The sequence below is a fragment of the Glycine max genome, chromosome 15 (genome assembly GCF_000004515.6).
Source record: "Glycine max cultivar Williams 82 chromosome 15, Glycine_max_v4.0, whole genome shotgun sequence".
Lineage (NCBI taxonomy): Eukaryota > Viridiplantae > Streptophyta > Magnoliopsida > Fabales > Fabaceae > Glycine > Glycine max.
Window position 1 is genome coordinate 3842125 of NC_038251.2, and position 18672 is coordinate 3860796.

Sequence of the window (18672 nt, forward strand, 5' to 3'; positions counted from 1 at the left end):
ACAACAGATATATAATGTACTCCAAGGATTGACAGTCAATGTGGGACTTAGGTATTTCCCATTAGGAATGTTTGCCGTTCTATTCATCTTTTACCTTAGGAGTATTTGGATAAAAAGTATTTAAAAACATATATGACTGAATTTTCATATAAAATAAAATTTGAATCAAACCAAACTTATATTTAAAAAGTCATCTGAAAAAAAGAAAGTGATATATTATATATATATATATATATATATATAACATTACAACAAATTTTAAAACTCAAATGATACATATATAAAATGCATGACCCTAAAGTAATATAAATGTTAGTATAAGTATTACGGTTTAATTTGGTTTAAAATACACAAACTCAATCAATCGAATTAGTATAAGTATTATGCTTCAGTTTAATTTGATTTTTGATTTTTTTTAATGATTTTTGTTTTAGATCGGTTTAAATTTGAACATCCTTGTAAGTAATTATTATCTTGGAGTTAAAATGCTTTTACTTAATCCCATTCTTGTAATAAATTACAATTATTAAATAGGAATATAAGTGAAAACATAATTAAGCACGACAATAGTTTTCAAATTAAAATATGGAACAAAAATAAGATTTCTATAAATAATTAATAAATAAATTTTTATTTTTTACAATTTTTCAGCAACTATACGGTAACCTTTACTACCCGTCCATTTCTAATTTATTTATTTATTTGTACTGAAGGGCCATTTAGTCAGTTATTGTCGTCACACTGATCATACTTCACACAAAAACAAAAACAAAAAATAACTGATCATAACGGTAACCCAGCACTTGGCCTCATTGGGCTGGACCCATGAAAAAGAGCGCACAGTTTTTTCTCACTGTCATAGACACAAGTAAGAACGACGTCGTTGACATATACTATATCTTGCTTCTTGGCTGGAGGAGCAGAAGCTGGTTTTTTACTCTTCGCATCGAATTGAGGTATGGCTACGCTAGTGCCGTGTTTGGTTGCGTAAAACAACTGTTGAGTGGCTTTTTTATTTATTTGAATTTCGATGGTTTTTCTGCTATAGGGGATAGGGATTTGATCGAAGAGGAGAGTGATGGATTTCTCTTCGGTGAGAGCTGCGTTGGATTCGAAGTCGTACGACAAGGTTGCAGATGTGTGCGACAACTTGATGCTTCAGGTAGGTACCTACCTATCTATCTACAATCTATTTGATTCATTTTCCCTTTTTCCTTAGGGTTTCTGATTCATCGCTCAGGTTGCAGCTGACGGCATTGCTTATCAGGACGATTGGCCCTACGCAGCTCACCTCCTCTCTCACATTTATGTTCACGACATGTATCTCTCTTCACTTTTCCCGCTTTACATTTGTCAATCAAATGAATAATATTACTTTACTCACATTTCTGCATTGAAATAAATAATTCCTGTTTTGCAATTGATTGATCATTTATCTATCTATCTATCTATATCTATATATATATATATATATATATATATATATATATATATATATATATTAATTTGGAAGTGCTGCTGTGATTTTGCAGCAATAGTGCGCGCTTTCTTTGGAAGTCAATACCTTCCTCAATCAAAGAGAGCCAGCCTGAAGTCACCGCGGTTTGGAAAATTGGTCAGAAGCTCTGGTTACGTGACTATGCTGGAGTGCATGAGGCAATCCGTGCCTTTGATTGGACTCAGGAACTCCAAGCCCTAGTTGCTTCATTTGCAGGCAAGACTTCATCATTTTTCTTCTGTTTTTTTTTTTTTTTGCTGACATAAGTTAGTTTTGTGGAAACTCTTGTATTTTCACTATAATTAAGGCATGATTCTATTCACTTTGAATTTGAATATCTTAACCGTCTAACTTTAATTCTGTTGAATTTCTGATATCGAAGTTGCTATCGTTGACTCTTGCTCTATTAAAATTTTTCCCTTACTTTTATCATAACCCGTTACATGTTACCTTTGTTGAATGTTGATCATAGACTATATGCTATACCGAAACTAACTCAGTAATTTCTGTGTGGGTTAATTGGTAAAGCTTGGACGAAAGGATCAATGAATCTGTATCAAGTTTTATTGGTTTTATATAGTGCTATATATATAATGTTATTTTCGCTATGCTTGAAAGCAATTGCACCTTAGAATTAGTTTGTTGAGAAAAATGTATTATAGTTTAAACTTGAAAGACTGGTGATTAAAAATCTGTTTTCTATTGGACTTCCCTTTCCCTATTATATAAACATGAAAAGATATAGATGAATGCTGTAATTTCTTGGATCAACATGTACTGAAGATAAAGGTTCCATAGATATTGCATAAAACTAAAAGTAGTTTACTAGTAACGTACTATTTCCATGGTAACTTATGCAATTGTTTCATTAAATATGATTCTTGGTTTTTGATTGCTTTTCCAACTAGCTTTCTTGTGCACCTTTATTTTATTCAAAGATGTTTAGTTCAGCAAAAATGTTAATACCAATAAACTGTTTCCAGAACTTTACACAAAGGAGATGTTTCAGCTGCTTCTCTCTGCATATTCTACGATAAGCATTAAAGACACTGCTTTATTTCTGGGAATGAATGAGGATGATGCTACAAATTGTAAGTAATTTTTTCCTATCCTAGAAGCCTTAGAAATTGGATCATGATTCTTGATGGTGAATTTGGGTCCTAAGCTTGATCACGACAAATTGCATATCGTAAATAATAAATCAGTATATTTAACAACAAACAATGACCTATCTATAAAATTGTATCTTCCATTGGCGTAGTCTTTGTTCTGTCCGGCTAAGGATTAAATTCTATGAATAGTTTGTCTCCTCCCCCTCTGTTATTATTATTGACATTTTTGGTTGTACAATTTAGATTTACTGCAGCAAGGCTGGACTGTGGACCCTGCCTCTCGGATGCTTATTGTGAAGAAGCAACCTGTTGTGACAGAGCAGAAACTTGATCCTAGTAAATTGCAGCGATTGACAGAATATGTCTTCCATCTTGAGCATTGAACCTCTTAATTATGAAGGAATTAGAAGTTTTATTTTCTAAAATCTTCTCAAATTGATCAATCATATGTTCTATGTTCTTGAAGATGCGTGAAAGTACATATATCCTGTTGATAATTTTGTTGCTGACCTGTATGTTTTTGAACTTTAGCACTGATTGGTGAAATTTGCATCTCACTTGGTAGTTATTCAACGTACCTCTCTCTGTGTCTCTTATATGACATCGAAACAGTTACAAATTTGCGTATTACACTTCTTTTGGGGAGAAACCACAAGATACAATTGATTATTGTTATAATAGATTGTGTGAAATAAATTTTATGTTTAGACACGTTAAGTGAAAAGTTGTTTTAAGATGATCTATTTTGTTTAGATTGTCTAAATTAATTAGTTTTCAAGAAAAATTGTATAGAATCATTAATTTTTTTTTATTGAAATTAATTGTTAAAGATAAAATCGACATACGAAAGTTAACTGAAAATGAATCTGTTTACTATTTATTAATTATCATAATCTTCAGAGTTGTTTATCGTAAGAAATTATTTTCCTTGTTTGGATTATAATATAATTTACAAAACACATTTGAGTTTTAACACTAATAATTTTTTAATTAACTAGATTATAATTTTGGATTCCTACTTCCTAGTGTAACAATATGGAAATGGAAGCTGTCTTAAAATGTTATGGACTCTGACTTTCTTGAATTAAATGTGTTGCTTAATGCCCATGTTTGTTAGAACAGAAAAAATCTGATTCGGTAAAGTCGCTAATGAACCAATCAATGTTATTGTTGCCATGCCTAGCAATAAACTGCAAACTTGCGGTTACCGTGGGAATCCATGGCGATGGCGATGGTGGGGATTACTTGTACGTTAATGGTCGTCGACAAGCGTGTAGTGTCAGACCAATAAAATGTATTTTGACCCACTTGAAGCGCATGTACCTTCATGAGTTGGGTTTCTAACGTAGAGCTCATAAAATCGTTTTTTTTTTTATTGACAAATGTAACGCTAACATTAATTTGTCAGTAAGAAGGTTAAACTTTTGACATTTTTCTTTTTTTCTTCTTTTTTTAATCACCCAATTAATCTTATATTTTCAGTATTATAAAATTGTATTTTGGAAAATCACGAGTAAAAAATAACAAGAAATTGAGTAAAAAATTAAATGTTCTAAATTAATTTCCTCTTCCATTCTCAATTTGTCACTCACCGGGACTGTGGAAACATTAAAATTATTTACCGCACATGATTTGTTACGGTGATATAAACTAATTCACCTACTGCTGATTTTTTGTTTTTTTAAAAAAACTGATTCACCCACTGATTAATGCTTACAAGAAGAATTACCTAAACCGATATCGAAAATTGGCTTTTATAAAACATAAGGTTCAAATACAATAGTACTTCTGATAACCCATACAAATTTGTGGAACTTTCTTATTGTCCAAGAAAACTCGGGAGCATGGTAACAGTATCGAAGATTACATACTCTACTTCTGAATTCTGATTGAAGTCAGCTTCTAAGACAAGTAAAGATGTATGTTAATGTTGGTCCATAAACTTGACCCTTCAATATTTAATGTGGCTCCTTAAAGGCTGTGTAACGTTATATAAATCTTGAATGTAGCGGTACCTGTTGTTTCTTCTCCTTAAGCGTTCATCTTCTTCTACTTCTGCCAATACATCCTCTACTTGGTGCAAGTGTGTGCATGTGGTGCTATTGCTAAGTTCTACGAGCTGCCTCGCCGCCTCAATCTCCGTTTGGGTGAACATAGAAGAACCCTTCCTCTTCCACTTCTTCTTGTTTTCGCATGCCATTGTGAGAAAGAAAAATAATGGTGAACCAAAACGGAGCCCAACATTTTGTAGGGTTTATTTAAAATTGTTGTTAACAGCTTACTATATATACTATACGTCTTCCCTTTTCTCTTTAATCTTTTCTTTACTTTTTTCCTTTTCTGAAAATATTGCTTTATTGTAATTGTTATTGTTCATGTCACCATCATGCTTTTTTTTTTAGCCAATATCACCAATTCATCATCATGCTTTCTATATTTATAACACGTTTACGTGTTGGGTTGTAAATATGCTTCTGCAAGTTACTTAACTAGTCCTTCATTGATAAGGATTTTGATTTATTCTGATCCTTCCTCAGAAAGAAGAGCAAATTGGAGGTTAAGAATAGGACTCAGTATGCTTTCAACCAGTAATAGAAAAAAGAACTGCTTTTCTATTTTCATCTATAAACGATTTCCTACTATATGATTTTTTTTAGTCTTGACCACATCTTTTTTGGGTACGTTGTCGTGAATCCGTTTGACCCATCATGAGAAAGGGTGAGTCTAGAGCATTTAGAAAAATTGAATTAAATATTAGATAGTTTGAAATTTATAAAAATTATAAAATATTTTTTATTAAATCGGGTCAAACCAAACTAATAAAGTGTAACAAAACACACGCGCACACACACACACATATATATATATATATATATATATATATATATATATATATATCCATGAACATACAGACAATTTTACTCATAACTCCCTTTATCACTTATATTTACATATTAATATCTTATTATTTGAATGAGAATAAATAGAGAAAAAGAAATACTTTATGTTTATTGGGCTTTCTTCTCCTCTAAGAAAACAAAAGGTTTTACTTGAGTGCTGCCATTTTTTTCTTCTCTTTATTTACTCTCCACAATCAAAGAAGAAAAATCACTGCATGATTCTTTTCATCATCGTACGTACTATTTTTTCAACATGGAAGTATTTAGAATGTCGAAAAAATAAAAATATTCAAATTTTAGAAAACTTAATTGATTGCATAGACATCCTCCTAAAAAAAAGATTGCATGCTCATCACATATTCCTAATGTTTGCAAAAATAAATCACTACCTGAATCTTGAACCTGAAGAGTGATGAAGACTAAAGAATCTCCATCAGCAGGTTTCCAAACTCCCCAATCCTTATTCATGTCTCTGTTTTTCAATGATGAAATGAAATCTGATGTCCAAAATAAGCAATGAGGGGTGAATTCTGTGAGTTGGGACAGAAAATAAATTAATAACAATGGAAGTACAATATGCTATTCAAATTGAGTCTAGCAATTTATCTACTTTTACCTATGTTATGGTAGATGACTATAATATATGTCATATATATATATATATATATATATATATATATATATATATATATATATATATATATATATATATATATATATATATATATATCCTGACAAAAAAACATTGCAGGCCTTGAGGAAGGCAATTTCTGTTGCATTCTATAAAGATCTAAGGATAAAACCTTCCGAGGTTTTTGTTTCAGATGGTGCATAGTGTGATATCACACGTCTAGGTATTCCGTCATATATTGCGTTTTTCAAATTTATTTTTGTGTTAAAATTTATTTTTTAAAACAATTCCACTCTACTCAACAATTAATCGTCTTTCAATAAAAATCTACTGAGTTTTGAAAATTGTTTCCAAATCTAATGTTTTAAAAAAACAAAAACAATTCAAAAATATTTTCTCATCTTTTTCTTTTGTTTTCTACAAGTGCTGCTCACGGATTAAACTTTTAAAAAAAATATAAATAGGATCCAACAACACAACAAACACTTTTGAATGTTCTCAAAGGACGAATAAATTTTAGAAAACAGAAAACAAATTGTCAAAACAGTAAACAAACAACTAGATTTGTTCTAATAATTGTTTGATTGCATTTGAATTATATAAGTCTTCAATCTTGCTTATTCTATAATGAGCAACTTGTTGAAATGTCCTCTTAGACTGAATGCATGCATGCATCATTTCACCAAACAGAAAGTGTTTTTAATCATGGCAAATTCTTCTAAGGCTGGCCTACATAGATTCGAGTGTCATAATTGGTCAGGAAGTATAAAAACATGGAATACATGACATGTGCGACTCAAAGTGACTTCTTTCCTGATCTTCCTACCATTTCGAGGACTGAACTTATTTGCTTCAATTCTCCAAACAATCCACTGATCATGCAGCAACAAGGAAGCAATTAGAACAACTTGTGATTTTGCTAAAGTGAATTCATCAATCATTATCTTTGACTCTGCATATTTACTAATAATAGTCCTAAATCCTTTACAAATTAACAACAACTACAAAGTAACAACCGGATAGTAACATTCCTAGATTTTCCTTCTCAATCAATCTTGCATAAACCAGCCTATATATATATATATATATATATATATAACATAAATGCATAAAATGTTTTACACACAATCGACATTTTCATTCATTAAAGAATGACAAAAACATGAAAGAATATATTTTTTAAACGAAGTGATGTATTACGTGAAGCAGCTTCATAAATATATATTTTTTGGTTCCTAATTATAAAATATAGTTAACTAATTTACACTTATTAAAAAAATTTAATTAATTAGTTTAGTTATTAACATTAAATTTATCTATAATTATAATATTTTTTCAAATTTATCTTTAAATTTATTAAAAATTTATTCATATTCTTTAATCTCTTTAGGAAAGAAAAAAAATAATTTAAGATATTTAATTCAAAAAGTAATTAATGCAAAAAAAATGAAATAAAATCTTATGATAGAAAAAAAAATTGTTAACTCTATCTTATAAATAGAGATAAAAGAAATATTATTAATAGATAAAATAAAAGTGTAACAGAAAATTCAAACAGTAACATTATCTTAATCTTAAAATCAAACTACAAACTTCGTACATCTAAATCTAAATAATAAGCATGATATTTTTTATTTATTTAAACAATATCCTAAATTTTAAAACATAAGAAAAACACCTCAAATCTAAATTATTCAAAATTCAAATTACAGATATTTAGGTATTTATATCTATTTTCAACATACATCTAATTGATAGGGAATTGAGGAGAAATGGCTACGATAAATTGGACAAGTAATTCTTTCATGAGTAACCATGAGATAATGCAAGACGAATGAAATTTTGATAAACACAGTCCAAATGGTTGAATTAACTTCCCATTCTTAAACTCTTCTATATAACATAGCCATGTTGGATCCAGTTATGTGATCCTCTAGCAATAGAAAAATGTGCTTCAGCGGCAAAACAAAGTTGAGTCCTTCCTCAAGCAGTCACGATGTGAGTTCTTGTCACTGGGAGTGAACTTCGTATTCAATTTATGTATTTTGAGATGTTGGGAGAGAACTCGGTGTATAATGAGGCTCAACGAAGAAAGTTAATGCAATCACTCCTATCACTATCCAGAGTATAATTCCCATCATGCAATTATCATTATTAAAACAACCATGGAAGTAAATGCCAGTAAGAAAACCAGGCACAAGATCACGTGTCCACGAATCATGGGAATCATGAAAACAAAATATACGGGTTCAAGTTTTTTTTTTTTTTTTTTTTTTTACAGCTATTAAACAACGAGTTCAAGTTTATACTCTCTGTAATTAATCTATTATGCATTATCTATCCATTATTATTCTTTATTCTATTATATAAAATAAAATGAGATAATTAAAATACAAAAAGTAAATTATAACTATATCTATTGATAAATAAAAAACTAAAAAAGAGTTAAATATAAAAATTCAATAAATTCATAATTTACTACACGTACAAAGTTGTTAAAAATTAACGCTTATAAATTATAAAATTCTTAAAAACCTTTATTTAAAACAATAACGATGTGTTGATGACTATAATTTATTCTCTAAAATATAATTACGTCACTTTAGTTATTTTAAGGATATCCAAAATTGAAAAAACAAAAAAAAATATGATAGCATCAATTCGCAGCCTTTAAAAGCGCGTCGTGTCGTACGGGAACGGCAAAAGGAAAAAGAAGCAACGAAAGAGTGAACACCAAAGTCAAAGAAGAAAGAAGGGTTAAATTCCCCCTTGGCATCGTCTATTCAGCTTTTGGTCGCAACCAAAATGCATTTTCAATTTCATCTACTTTAAATGCACTTTTCATCTACAATATTTTCTTTTCCCTTTTCCTTGAACACGACCTACCACTGATAATTTGTTGCATCCCTTTGGACATTTATAAACTAGTAAAATATTAGTTGGTTTCTGCCGACTCTCTTGCTCCACCAAGGATTTATATAGCTATCAAAGTTGTCAAGATTTCAAAAATTAATAGCTTAATTGGACAGGAATCATTTAATCTGTGCTGTCCATGATGCACCTTTTCAGGAGTATTTTGTGAAAAGAAACTTCATTATTCCACCAATCAGCTTAATTAAATGGACCAATTATTGGCTTTAGACAAATAATAGCTCCATGCACCCCCCCCCCCCCCCCCATTACTCAAATTATACTTTAAATTTTAAATTTTCATCATTATCATAAATATAAATTAAATGCAATTCTTTCTTTTATTACTTAATAGTAAATACTTTATTGACCTTAGAAAAATACATTATTATTATTAAATGATTCTAATCCAATGTTCTTTGATAGATAAATGAGTCCAAATCTAATTGTTTTAGGTAAGTATGAGTATATATAATTAAAGAAATTTAAAACTTGTTTAGATATCTTATTCTCGCTTACCTCTTTTCCCAATCTCTTTTCTTATGGTCTAACTTCTCAAACGAGAACACTTTAAGTTTTACAAGGAAAAATAATTATCAATCAAATTTAATGTTTAACACAATAATCTTCAAAATACGATAAAGCACTTTTTTTCTCTCACACACTCCCTATACGGGATTAATTAATCCAACACTTATTTCATTTAATAATTTTGCACTATAAAATAAGAATTTATATCTAATAATCAAATTGCGTAATACAGTATTATTTGAATAATATATTGTATTCAAATTTTTAGCTAAATTAAATGTTTTATTTATGTTTTTATACAATATCTTCTAAAACGAAATGTATTGATAAAATATTAATTAATTACTATTAATTCGTATGGAATTTTATGGATTTAGTCAAGTAAATAATTTTTTTGAATTAAACAGTTTAATGGATAAATTTAATGCTTTGTTACACACGCGTATATAATATAAAAACACACGTGCAATCTTTTTTTTTAATTATCACAATTTTTTTCATTGAATTGGTCACAATGACAGTTAGTATTTGGTATTATTTTCTCCCTGAAATTCCTACTGTTTTTAAGGAAATTTTTCTCTCCCCACTCTCTATCTCTCTCTTAAAATTTACATAATTTACATTCATTAGATATATATATTTTTTCTCTATAGAAACTAATATTCAAGGTTAATTTGAAAAGTAAAATATCTATCATCACATTTTTTTTTTCAGTATCTATCATGGCTTTAAATAACAATATACTGATCAGTGTTAAATTCGAAACAATATAATACTAAATGCATGAATTTAATGAGAAAAGAAAAAAAAAAGTAGATGAATAAAATGAAAGTTTGAAGATAAAAAAATTGGTTGTGGTGTGGTTAGGGGAAGTGAAGAGGGTGATGATGTGGTGACTATAATAAGAGGAAGCAGTGAGTGAAATGAGAAGAAGACATGGCAGAGGTTGTGGCAGGCACAGAGTCTGAAGACAACATGAGCATGAGCCTCCAGGATTTGTTGGGCTCTCATAGTCATGGAGGAAGAAGGGTAAAGAGAAAGAGCGTAGTGGAAGAACCCCTCGTTGTCGATAAGGTCACTCTTCAGAAACAGAGAAGGATGATCAAAAACAGAGAATCTGCCGCTAGGTCCAGGGAACGCAAGCAGGTTTGTTTTATTTGATTCTCTATTTCCCATTTTTCACAATTCAAACCACTTTCCACTTTGCAGGCATACACAGTTGAGCTAGAATCTTTGGTTACACATCTGGAGGAAGAGAATGCCGTATTGTTACAACTAGCGGTATGTATGTATCTATCTATCTATGCCTTTTCCGTCTTGTCTTGTCTTTATAATATACTTTTTTCTCTTGTAGGCTGATAGGAAAAGGCTGAGGTTGAACCAGGTATGCTCCTTTTCTCATTTTCTCATTCGATCTAACTCAATTCAATAAAATAAAATTTTCCTTTTTAACTGCCATTCATTCAAACAACTGGGTTAGGTTTATCCACCAATCCATATAATTGATCTGGTTAGGTTTTATCTCAACTTTGGGATGAGTTCCTTCGAATACCAACTACCACTTCCTCGTTGCCTTATTCTTGTTCACACTAATAAATTCTCTTCCGTAACCATTAATTCTTGATGGATTATTCAATCTCACTTGCACAATACTTTTATATACTCTTGAATTTGTCACTTATACCATTATCCTTCGAGACCTGTTATATATGATGCATCACTTCAGTACCCAGATTTTATAATTTTTGGTTATATTGGATATGAGGAGTAAATTTTTTTGTTTCTAGACTTTAGAGGGTCAAGTGGACTTCCTCTTTTCTTACAATTGTACTGAGCATGACTTCAATAAATGATAATTGTGCACTCTGGCTTTAGCTTATAATTTCATCCCTCTCTCCTATACTCTTTTGCCTGCAGCTCATGGAGTGCCTTATTCCAGTTGAGGAGAAGCGTATACCAAAACGAATGCTTCGGAGAGTGAATTCATCCCAATGGTGATGTAATATGTTCCTTGTCCTAATGGAGTACAAGTTTTCAAGTCCTGGTGTATAGATACCAAACAAATGATGCATGAAATTGTTAAAGGATAATAAATATGAAAAAGAGAGGAAAAGATTTCCAAGGTTTTTTTATATACATATAACTTTGCTGATTATTTTCCAGGATATCACTTGGAGTTACATTGCTGTATAGAGAAATAATGCAGCTAAATAATTCAACTAATTTGATTCAAGCTGAAGCTTATTATTGGTTCACTAGGTGGAGGATAGGTCTATATTGGGGGAAGAGAGTTGAAATTAGAATGTATGTTAATGCTAGATTGTCTGCTTTTTGATATTTCAGGGAGGGAACTATGTGTAAGTATGATTAAGTGTTATATGTGTTATCTTCACTCCAATTTTTATTTTATTTTCTTTTTGTTGAATCTTTACTACTAATTGTCCTGTCCATTTTACGATTTATCTGGAGATAATTAAATTATATAATATTAGCAAGATTTCGATATGGATATTTTTAAACTAATAAAATTTTAAAATTATAAATAAATAAAAATTTCAGTGTTATAAAATAACATTGAAATTAAACATTGAGGAAGTATAAAATATAATAGGAAATATATTTATTGTTAATATTATTTTATTTTACTAGATGTAAATAAATTGCAGATATAATTTTTTAAAAATTAAAAAATAATTATAAAAATATTTTTTTAATCAAAATATATCATCATCTCCATACTTTTTAATTTTCTATACTGTTAAAAATTAAAAATTAATTTAAAAAGTACTAATTAAGATTATTATATTCTTAAAATTCAGTTTCTATATTAAAAATATAAAAATAAAATAAAATTTTTAATACAACAAACTTAATGTATCTTAATAAGGAAAAGAATATTTCTTAAAAATATGTTCTTTTAAAGATAGTTGAATAGTAGAAGTATGATATCGTGGTGAAGTGGTTTTCGTCCTTTTGGACTACATTTAATGCTTGTTATGATAGGTTGACCTGATGCTTAATTGCTTATATATCGACATCAGCCACCGCTTACAAATGACAGTTATTATTATTAAAATATTAATACAACGTTCTAGTATTTGATTTTAGCAAATCCTTTATTATCTTACCTTATGGTACATAAATTTTACTAGTGTAATATACACTCTATCAAATTCCACTACTCTTAAAGCTTTTAGAAATCTGTATTAATTTTAACTTTTGAATTAGTCTTTAGAACAGTTAATTTTATTTTATTTTGTAGTGATTCCTATCTTTTAAGAATTAGATAGATAGCGGTTTCTTAGTTAATATTCATGTTAGCAATTTTGTGAAATCGTGGACTCCAACTGTTTTGATATTATTGTAAGATTGGTGAAGTCCAATAAAATTTTCTGCAACTTTTCTTAGTTTGAATTATATAGCTATACCAGTATTCCAATAAAATTGGTGAAATATTATTCCGTTGCTAGTAAGTAGAGTAACAGATAATAGGTTGGTTTTAGCATAAAGAGGAACTTTTGGTAAGTTGCTTAGCCTGGTTGAAGAGTTTAACTCGGGCAATCATGACTGAGGAGGCATGATGCACACACTAGGGTAACAACCTTTAAGAATGAAAAGATAAAATTTTTACTCGATTTCTCATATCCAATATAAGATTTTGGAGTACCTTTAATAACCTAGATCTAGATAAAGGATAAGGAAAGATTCTTAAACCGTGCAAAACAAAAGGAAAGATTCATAAACAAGAAAATAAAAATAAAAATAAGTAAAAGCATAATTAGGAAAGTCTGGAACCATGAAGGGCAATTACTCTTACGCTTGTGCTTTAATTAATATGGTGGAGATGAGATTTCGATTGTATTTGTAGGTGTTGGATCTAAAGAAGGTGAGCTGGTATGGGGAAAGAGTTACTGTCTGGGTACGTGGAATTGATGGGGACATATGTCATAAGTCATATGTGATATGTTACCTCAAGTTATTAACTTATAACTATTGTCTTCTTTTGTTAGTCTCACCTTTCTTTCTAATATGTTTTTAATATTTTACATTTAATTTAGACAATTATTTTCCCACGAGTGTAAAAAGACAAAAATGTTTTATATAATGGGCAGCAAACATTGATGGAAGCAAATTAAGAAGATGAGTAGGGAGATGAAATTTGAGGTGGAAAACAGAAAATGCATAAAGCCCTCCACAGCCACACCCACAGAACTGAAAACATTGAAACTCTCTTTACTAGACCAGCTTTCCCCTAACATCCATGGCAACATGACCCTCTTCTACCCTCACACCAACACTACTACTCTACCTGACTTCTCCACCAAATCCCAACTCCTTCAAACCTCCCTCTCCCAAACCTTGTCCCGCTTCTACCCCATCGCCGGACGCCTCCATGACGCCGCCACCGTCCATTGCAACGACCACGGCGCCCTCTTCATCGAATCCCTTACCAACGCCTCTCTCTCCGACATCCTCACACCCCCAAACTTCGACACCCTCCAATGTCTCCTCCCCTCCGCCGATACCTCCATGCTCCTCCTCGTCCGCTTCACCTCCTTCCGTTGCGGCGCCACCGCCCTCACCATCTCGCTCTCCCACAAGATCGCCGACATAGCTACCGTCATTGCACTCCTCAAAACCTGGACCGCCGCATGCGCCGGAGCCACCCCGCCGGAGCTCCCCGAACTCGCCCTCGGCGCCGCTCTCTTTCCTCCGAGAGAGATTAATCCCGGCATGTCCGCTTCCGTGAACACCGTGTCGTCGGAGAAGTTCACGTCGAGAAGGTTCGTTTTCGACGCGTCCAAGGTTAGAGAGCTTAAGGAAAAAGTAAAGGGCGCACTCGGAGAAGGAGAAGGTTCGGTGGTGTTTGAACCTTCGAGGGTGGAGGTGGTGCTGGCGCTCATATGGAAATGCGCATTGTCGGCTTCTCGCGCGAAAACGGCGGCGTTTAAGCGTTCTGTTTTGTTCCAAGCCGTGAACCTCCGTCCACGGATGGAGCCGGCGGTGCCGGACGTGGCTATGGGGAACTTTGTGTGGGCGTTGGCGGTGACGGCGGAGGAAGAGAGTGACGTGGAGTTGCACGTGCTGGTGAGGAGGATGAGGGAGGGAATGAGGGAGTTTGTGGAGACAAAGGCGGAGAGGTTCAAAGAGGATGGTGCGTTTGGAGTGGTGATGGAAAGTCTGAAGGAGAGGGGTGAAGTAATTAGCAATAGTGTTGTCGTTTATAAGTGCTCGAGTTGGTGTAAGTTTCCACTGCTTAAGGTTGACTTTGGTTGGGGGGAGGCTGTGTGGATGTGCAGTGTGAATAAGATGGTGAGTAATACCATTGCCTTGATGGATACTAGGGATGGTCATGGGGTTGAAGCTTTTGTCACTCTTGATCATCAAGACATGACTTTTTTTGAACAACATCAGGAGCTCCTACACTATGCTTTGCTTAATCCTACTGTTATATAGTTGGGGGAGATCATTATAAAATCCATAAATAAACTCACATTTGCTTATGTTCCTACCTACGTAGTATCATCATGGATTTCACTTTATTCTTGTATCAATTATTGGTTTGTCAGTGTTATATGTTCCTCTTAAGACAACCTTGCATTTGCTTATATATGTAAATCTTTTTCCACAAACCTTGTAGTATATAACGTATCATGAATTTTATACTTGTTTCAATAAAAAAACTCATGTGTGTGTGTATATATATATATATAAATGCAACCAAATGTATACTACATAACTTGTCAACTCTCCAGAAACCCTAATTAAGCAGGGGTAAATCAAGAAAATAAGTCAGCTGGTACATGACAGATTAAGAAGCAGAGTATTAAAGTTCTTAATCTAAAAAATAAGAATAAATGTTTAAATTTAAAACGTAAGAATTGACAATTAAACTAATGGAAATTAATATATATATATATATATATATATATATAGAATTTGAAAGGAACTTTTGAGGGGGGTTGAAGTACTCACTCTTATCCCCAGTTGCGTACGTTCTCGCCTATAAATTTGAAAATGTAGCTGGTTCAAAACTCCAAGCTTACTCACAAGTCACAACTTTGGATGATTAGTTAAATCACACAAGAAACCTATCCACGATATATACTGCTCTGGTAGCTAGCTTGTTTGATTTTCCGTGGTAGGTTATATCTGGATGGATAAGCAAGCACTAAAATATATTTTTTTCCCATTAGTGTAAGTTTCACTGCATTTTATAAAAATAGTTTAGGTAGGATAACAAATAATTGCTCACGAGGAATTGACTTGATAAAGCTGAACAACTTTAACCTACGTATGTTCAACATTTGTATAGGAAATGGAGACGATCTGAACTCCAATTGTTACCAAATATCACTTTATTATCAACATATAATATGAAAATATAATAAATGATTTTGTTTCATGTTTGATCATTAATTCTTTATCGGGGGAAAATTAGGATTCGGTACACACAGTTGTCCTTTAGACAACTTAAAATTTATCTTACCATAAATATTTATAAAAGAAAATAAATAAAAATAAAAGTAAAATAAACTTATTCATAAACTGAAATCAACTTTTACATGAGTTAAAAATAAGCTTTTGAAGAAATTAATATGAGAGAACTTTTACAATTTATTTATGAGTTAATTTTAATTTAAAATTAAAATAACCTAATTTTTTTTATTTTTTTCCTATAAATTGTGGAGAAATTTAAAACCAAAACCAGCCTTCAAAGAAAGTCAAAGACTAGCGGACCACATACGTGCTTACTTTTTGTTTGTTTGATAGGCCGATCCCATACTGAAACTGAAACGGATATGCTTCTATCACACTCTTCTTAATCAATTAGGGTTGCAGAGTGGGTCAATCCTTGGAGCTTTCTCACAGCACAGCACCTGGTGCATTTCCCCAAGGGTGTCCTAAACTTCCTCGATCGGCCAAATTGGAGACAAACTCTTATTCAAACTTTGTATAAGAAAAATTGAGTGGTATAATGTAGATTTTTCTTTTTTATTTTTTTAAACAACAGAAGCTAGATAAATTCTTATAGTTAGGGTGGAAGGTCCAGAGTTCACACAAAGTTGCTAACTCAATTTAATCAAACCCAAACTTAACCCGCCGTTTGAAAATCTAACCCACTCCTAATATGTTATGGGTTAAGCTAGATTGACTCACTAAAAATATATAAGAAAAAGTTATAAAAAATATGACATGAGTTAACCTACCAAATAAATAAAATGTATATGAATTGATCAAACATAAAACATAATTCCACAATAGAAAAAGGGGCATAATGTATTTTTAGTCCTCTATATTTTAGATTATATTGGTCATTTATGTTTTAAATTTTTTTATTTAGTCCTTTAAATTTATAAAATAAGTTAAAATGATCTTTTGGAAGTAATGGTCATTTTTATTTTGGAACACAATTTTCAATCTTATTGTGACTAATTCTAAAGGTGAAACTTGTCTCATTTAATTCACTTATATGAAAACTATAGAACTTAACTAATATTTGAATTTAAAAAGGTGATAAGCATAGTAAAAATCGTGTGAAAAGTAAATTCAATGAGCAATTGAAAAATTAAAAAACTTAATATTGATTTTTTTTAATTATTACCGCCCAGACTCATTTTCATGGATTGGTTTTGATTTGAGTAATATTGAAAAATTAAAAAAAGTAATATAGAATTCAATGAGTAATTATCATGTTTTGTCCTTTTTGATTTGAACATCAATTGGGTCCAATAATATTCATGCAAGTGATAAGTTTTATGTTTTGAATTAGTAAAAAAAGTATTTAAATAAAATACTTTTTTTTTCTAAAATATCTTTTCTTAGAACTTAGTATCATAAATAAATAAAATCATTAAACATAAAATCTCAATTAAAAAAATGATTTTTTAGTTATAATTTTAGAATAAAACTAGTTAGATTATTTTAAGTTTGTTGTATACAACAATTTTTTCACTGATACTAATATTATTGGAACAACTTTAGCACAACTTTAGCAGTAGGATTATTCTTGGATTCTTGAATAACTTGTGTGTCTCATTATGTCACATATGACACTTTGATTCTTGAATTACTTTCGTGAATCTCAATTAAATTTAAGTAAATAATTTTTTAGAGTTCCTGATGATAAAAAATAATTTTTTTTGAAAAAAAGAAATTTTTTTGATAGTTCATCCCTTAAAATCCAATCTCTATGCTAGAGCTCTTTGGTGACAGTCTAATGATGAAACTGGTATAGAGGAGTTCTTGAACTTAGGATCTAGCTCAAAAACTCTGGTTAAAGATACTCTTAGATTTGAGAAGTTCATGAATTGATACTAATAAAAGAAGAAGAAAAAGCAGCATCGGCGGAAACACATGCATTCTCTTTTTCTTGCACAATCCACCTTTTGGGTGGTAACGGCGACCATAAAAGGTTAGTAAAGTATGTACGATAATAAAAAGTGCTTTAGTAATGACAAAAATGTTTGCTCTGTTTCTGTTTTGCTCCATCCTTTAATTTTGCATATAACGCCAACTCTTGGGAGTAATGAATTTTGAAGTTCGAATTGCGTTCATAAGGCTAACCAGAATATCTGGGCCAAAGTGGTTTTTTCTAACAATAAATGTCAGCTTTTTCTTCTTTTATAATGTGTTTTGGACTATGTGTGTTGTATATATCGGGAAGTTCTTTTCACGATTTAGCCTATGTTTAAATTAACGTTCTGAGCTGCTCAATGTACTTTTATATACGGCGATTCTTTGTGTATATATTTCGTTTCAAACATATTTTTAGGTGCTTTTAAACGGTAGTCCAAATATGCTATTAATAGTTGAAAATTTAGTTATTGGTGGTATTTTTAAGTATAATTATTTGTAAAAGCAATTATATAAAATCAACAAATTCATTATATACAATATAACGATTTAGTTCAATTAAATTAACTTTTTGGTTTTATGAAAAATATTACAATCATAAAAAGGAAATTCAATTAACAAAAATTATCTTAATTAAAAGTGTGCATATATAATTAAGTTAACGATTGACATATATACATTTGGATGACTTTCTTTTCATACACACACAAAAAAAATATTTCTTAGTTTTTG

General features: G+C 31.0%; 3 protein-coding genes across 4 annotated transcripts; all 3 read left to right on the plus strand.

Annotated features, from left to right (window-relative positions):
* Positions 1 to 915: 915 nt before the first annotated feature.
* On the plus strand, positions 916 to 3259 carry LOC100500543 (putative COP9 signalosome, subunit 8). The gene is made up of 6 exons (NM_001248931.2): positions 916 to 956; positions 1049 to 1162; positions 1241 to 1320; positions 1533 to 1714; positions 2482 to 2589; positions 2854 to 3259. Exons 2-6 carry the CDS (start codon positions 1079 to 1081, stop codon positions 2991 to 2993), a joined length of 594 nt encoding a protein of 197 aa, NP_001235860.2. The 5' UTR covers positions 916 to 956; positions 1049 to 1078; the 3' UTR covers positions 2994 to 3259.
* A 7103-nt stretch (positions 3260 to 10362) lies between these two features.
* Positions 10363 to 12007, plus strand: LOC100807974 (G-box-binding factor 4). Of its 2 annotated transcripts, XM_041009872.1 has the most exons (5): positions 10363 to 10728; positions 10792 to 10863; positions 10937 to 10966; positions 11500 to 11581; positions 11746 to 12007. In XM_041009872.1, exons 1-4 carry the CDS (start codon positions 10519 to 10521, stop codon positions 11578 to 11580), a joined length of 393 nt encoding a protein of 130 aa, XP_040865806.1. In that variant the 5' UTR covers positions 10363 to 10518; the 3' UTR covers position 11581; positions 11746 to 12007. The 2 variants fall into 2 exon arrangements, with proteins under 2 accessions (XP_040865806.1, XP_003547064.1); XM_003547016.5 differs by having other exon boundaries at positions 11500 to 12007.
* Positions 12008 to 13367: 1360 nt separating this feature from the next.
* LOC100808502 (BAHD acyltransferase BIA1) lies at positions 13368 to 15215 on the plus strand. Its single transcript, XM_003547017.5, has one exon. The coding sequence runs from the start codon at positions 13723 to 13725 to the stop codon at positions 15037 to 15039; it is 1317 nt and encodes a 438-aa protein (XP_003547065.2). The 5' UTR covers positions 13368 to 13722; the 3' UTR covers positions 15040 to 15215.
* Positions 15216 to 18672: the final 3457 nt, after the last annotated feature.

What these genes read in the sequence shown, in the direction of transcription:
- LOC100500543 (NM_001248931.2), top strand. Translation starts at nt 1,079, where the DNA reads ATGGATTTCTCTTCGGTGAGAGCTGCGTTGGATTCGAAGTCGTACGAC. An exon ending in CACATTTATGTTCACGACAT is followed by an intron (nt 1,321 to 1,532) that starts GTATCTCTCTTC and finishes GTGATTTTGCAG; the next exon opens with CAATAGTGCGCGCTTTCTTT. An exon ending in CCTAGTTGCTTCATTTGCAG is followed by an intron (nt 1,715 to 2,481) that starts GCAAGACTTCAT and finishes AACTGTTTCCAG; the next exon opens with AACTTTACACAAAGGAGATG.
- LOC100807974 (XM_003547016.5), top strand. Translation starts at nt 10,519, where the DNA reads ATGGCAGAGGTTGTGGCAGGCACAGAGTCTGAAGACAACATGAGCATG. An exon ending in CCGTATTGTTACAACTAGCG is followed by an intron (nt 10,864 to 10,936) that starts GTATGTATGTAT and finishes TTTCTCTTGTAG; the next exon opens with GCTGATAGGAAAAGGCTGAG. An exon ending in AAAGGCTGAGGTTGAACCAG is followed by an intron (nt 10,967 to 11,499) that starts GTATGCTCCTTT and finishes TTTTGCCTGCAG; the next exon opens with CTCATGGAGTGCCTTATTCC.
- LOC100808502 (XM_003547017.5), top strand. Translation starts at nt 13,723, where the DNA reads ATGAGTAGGGAGATGAAATTTGAGGTGGAAAACAGAAAATGCATAAAG.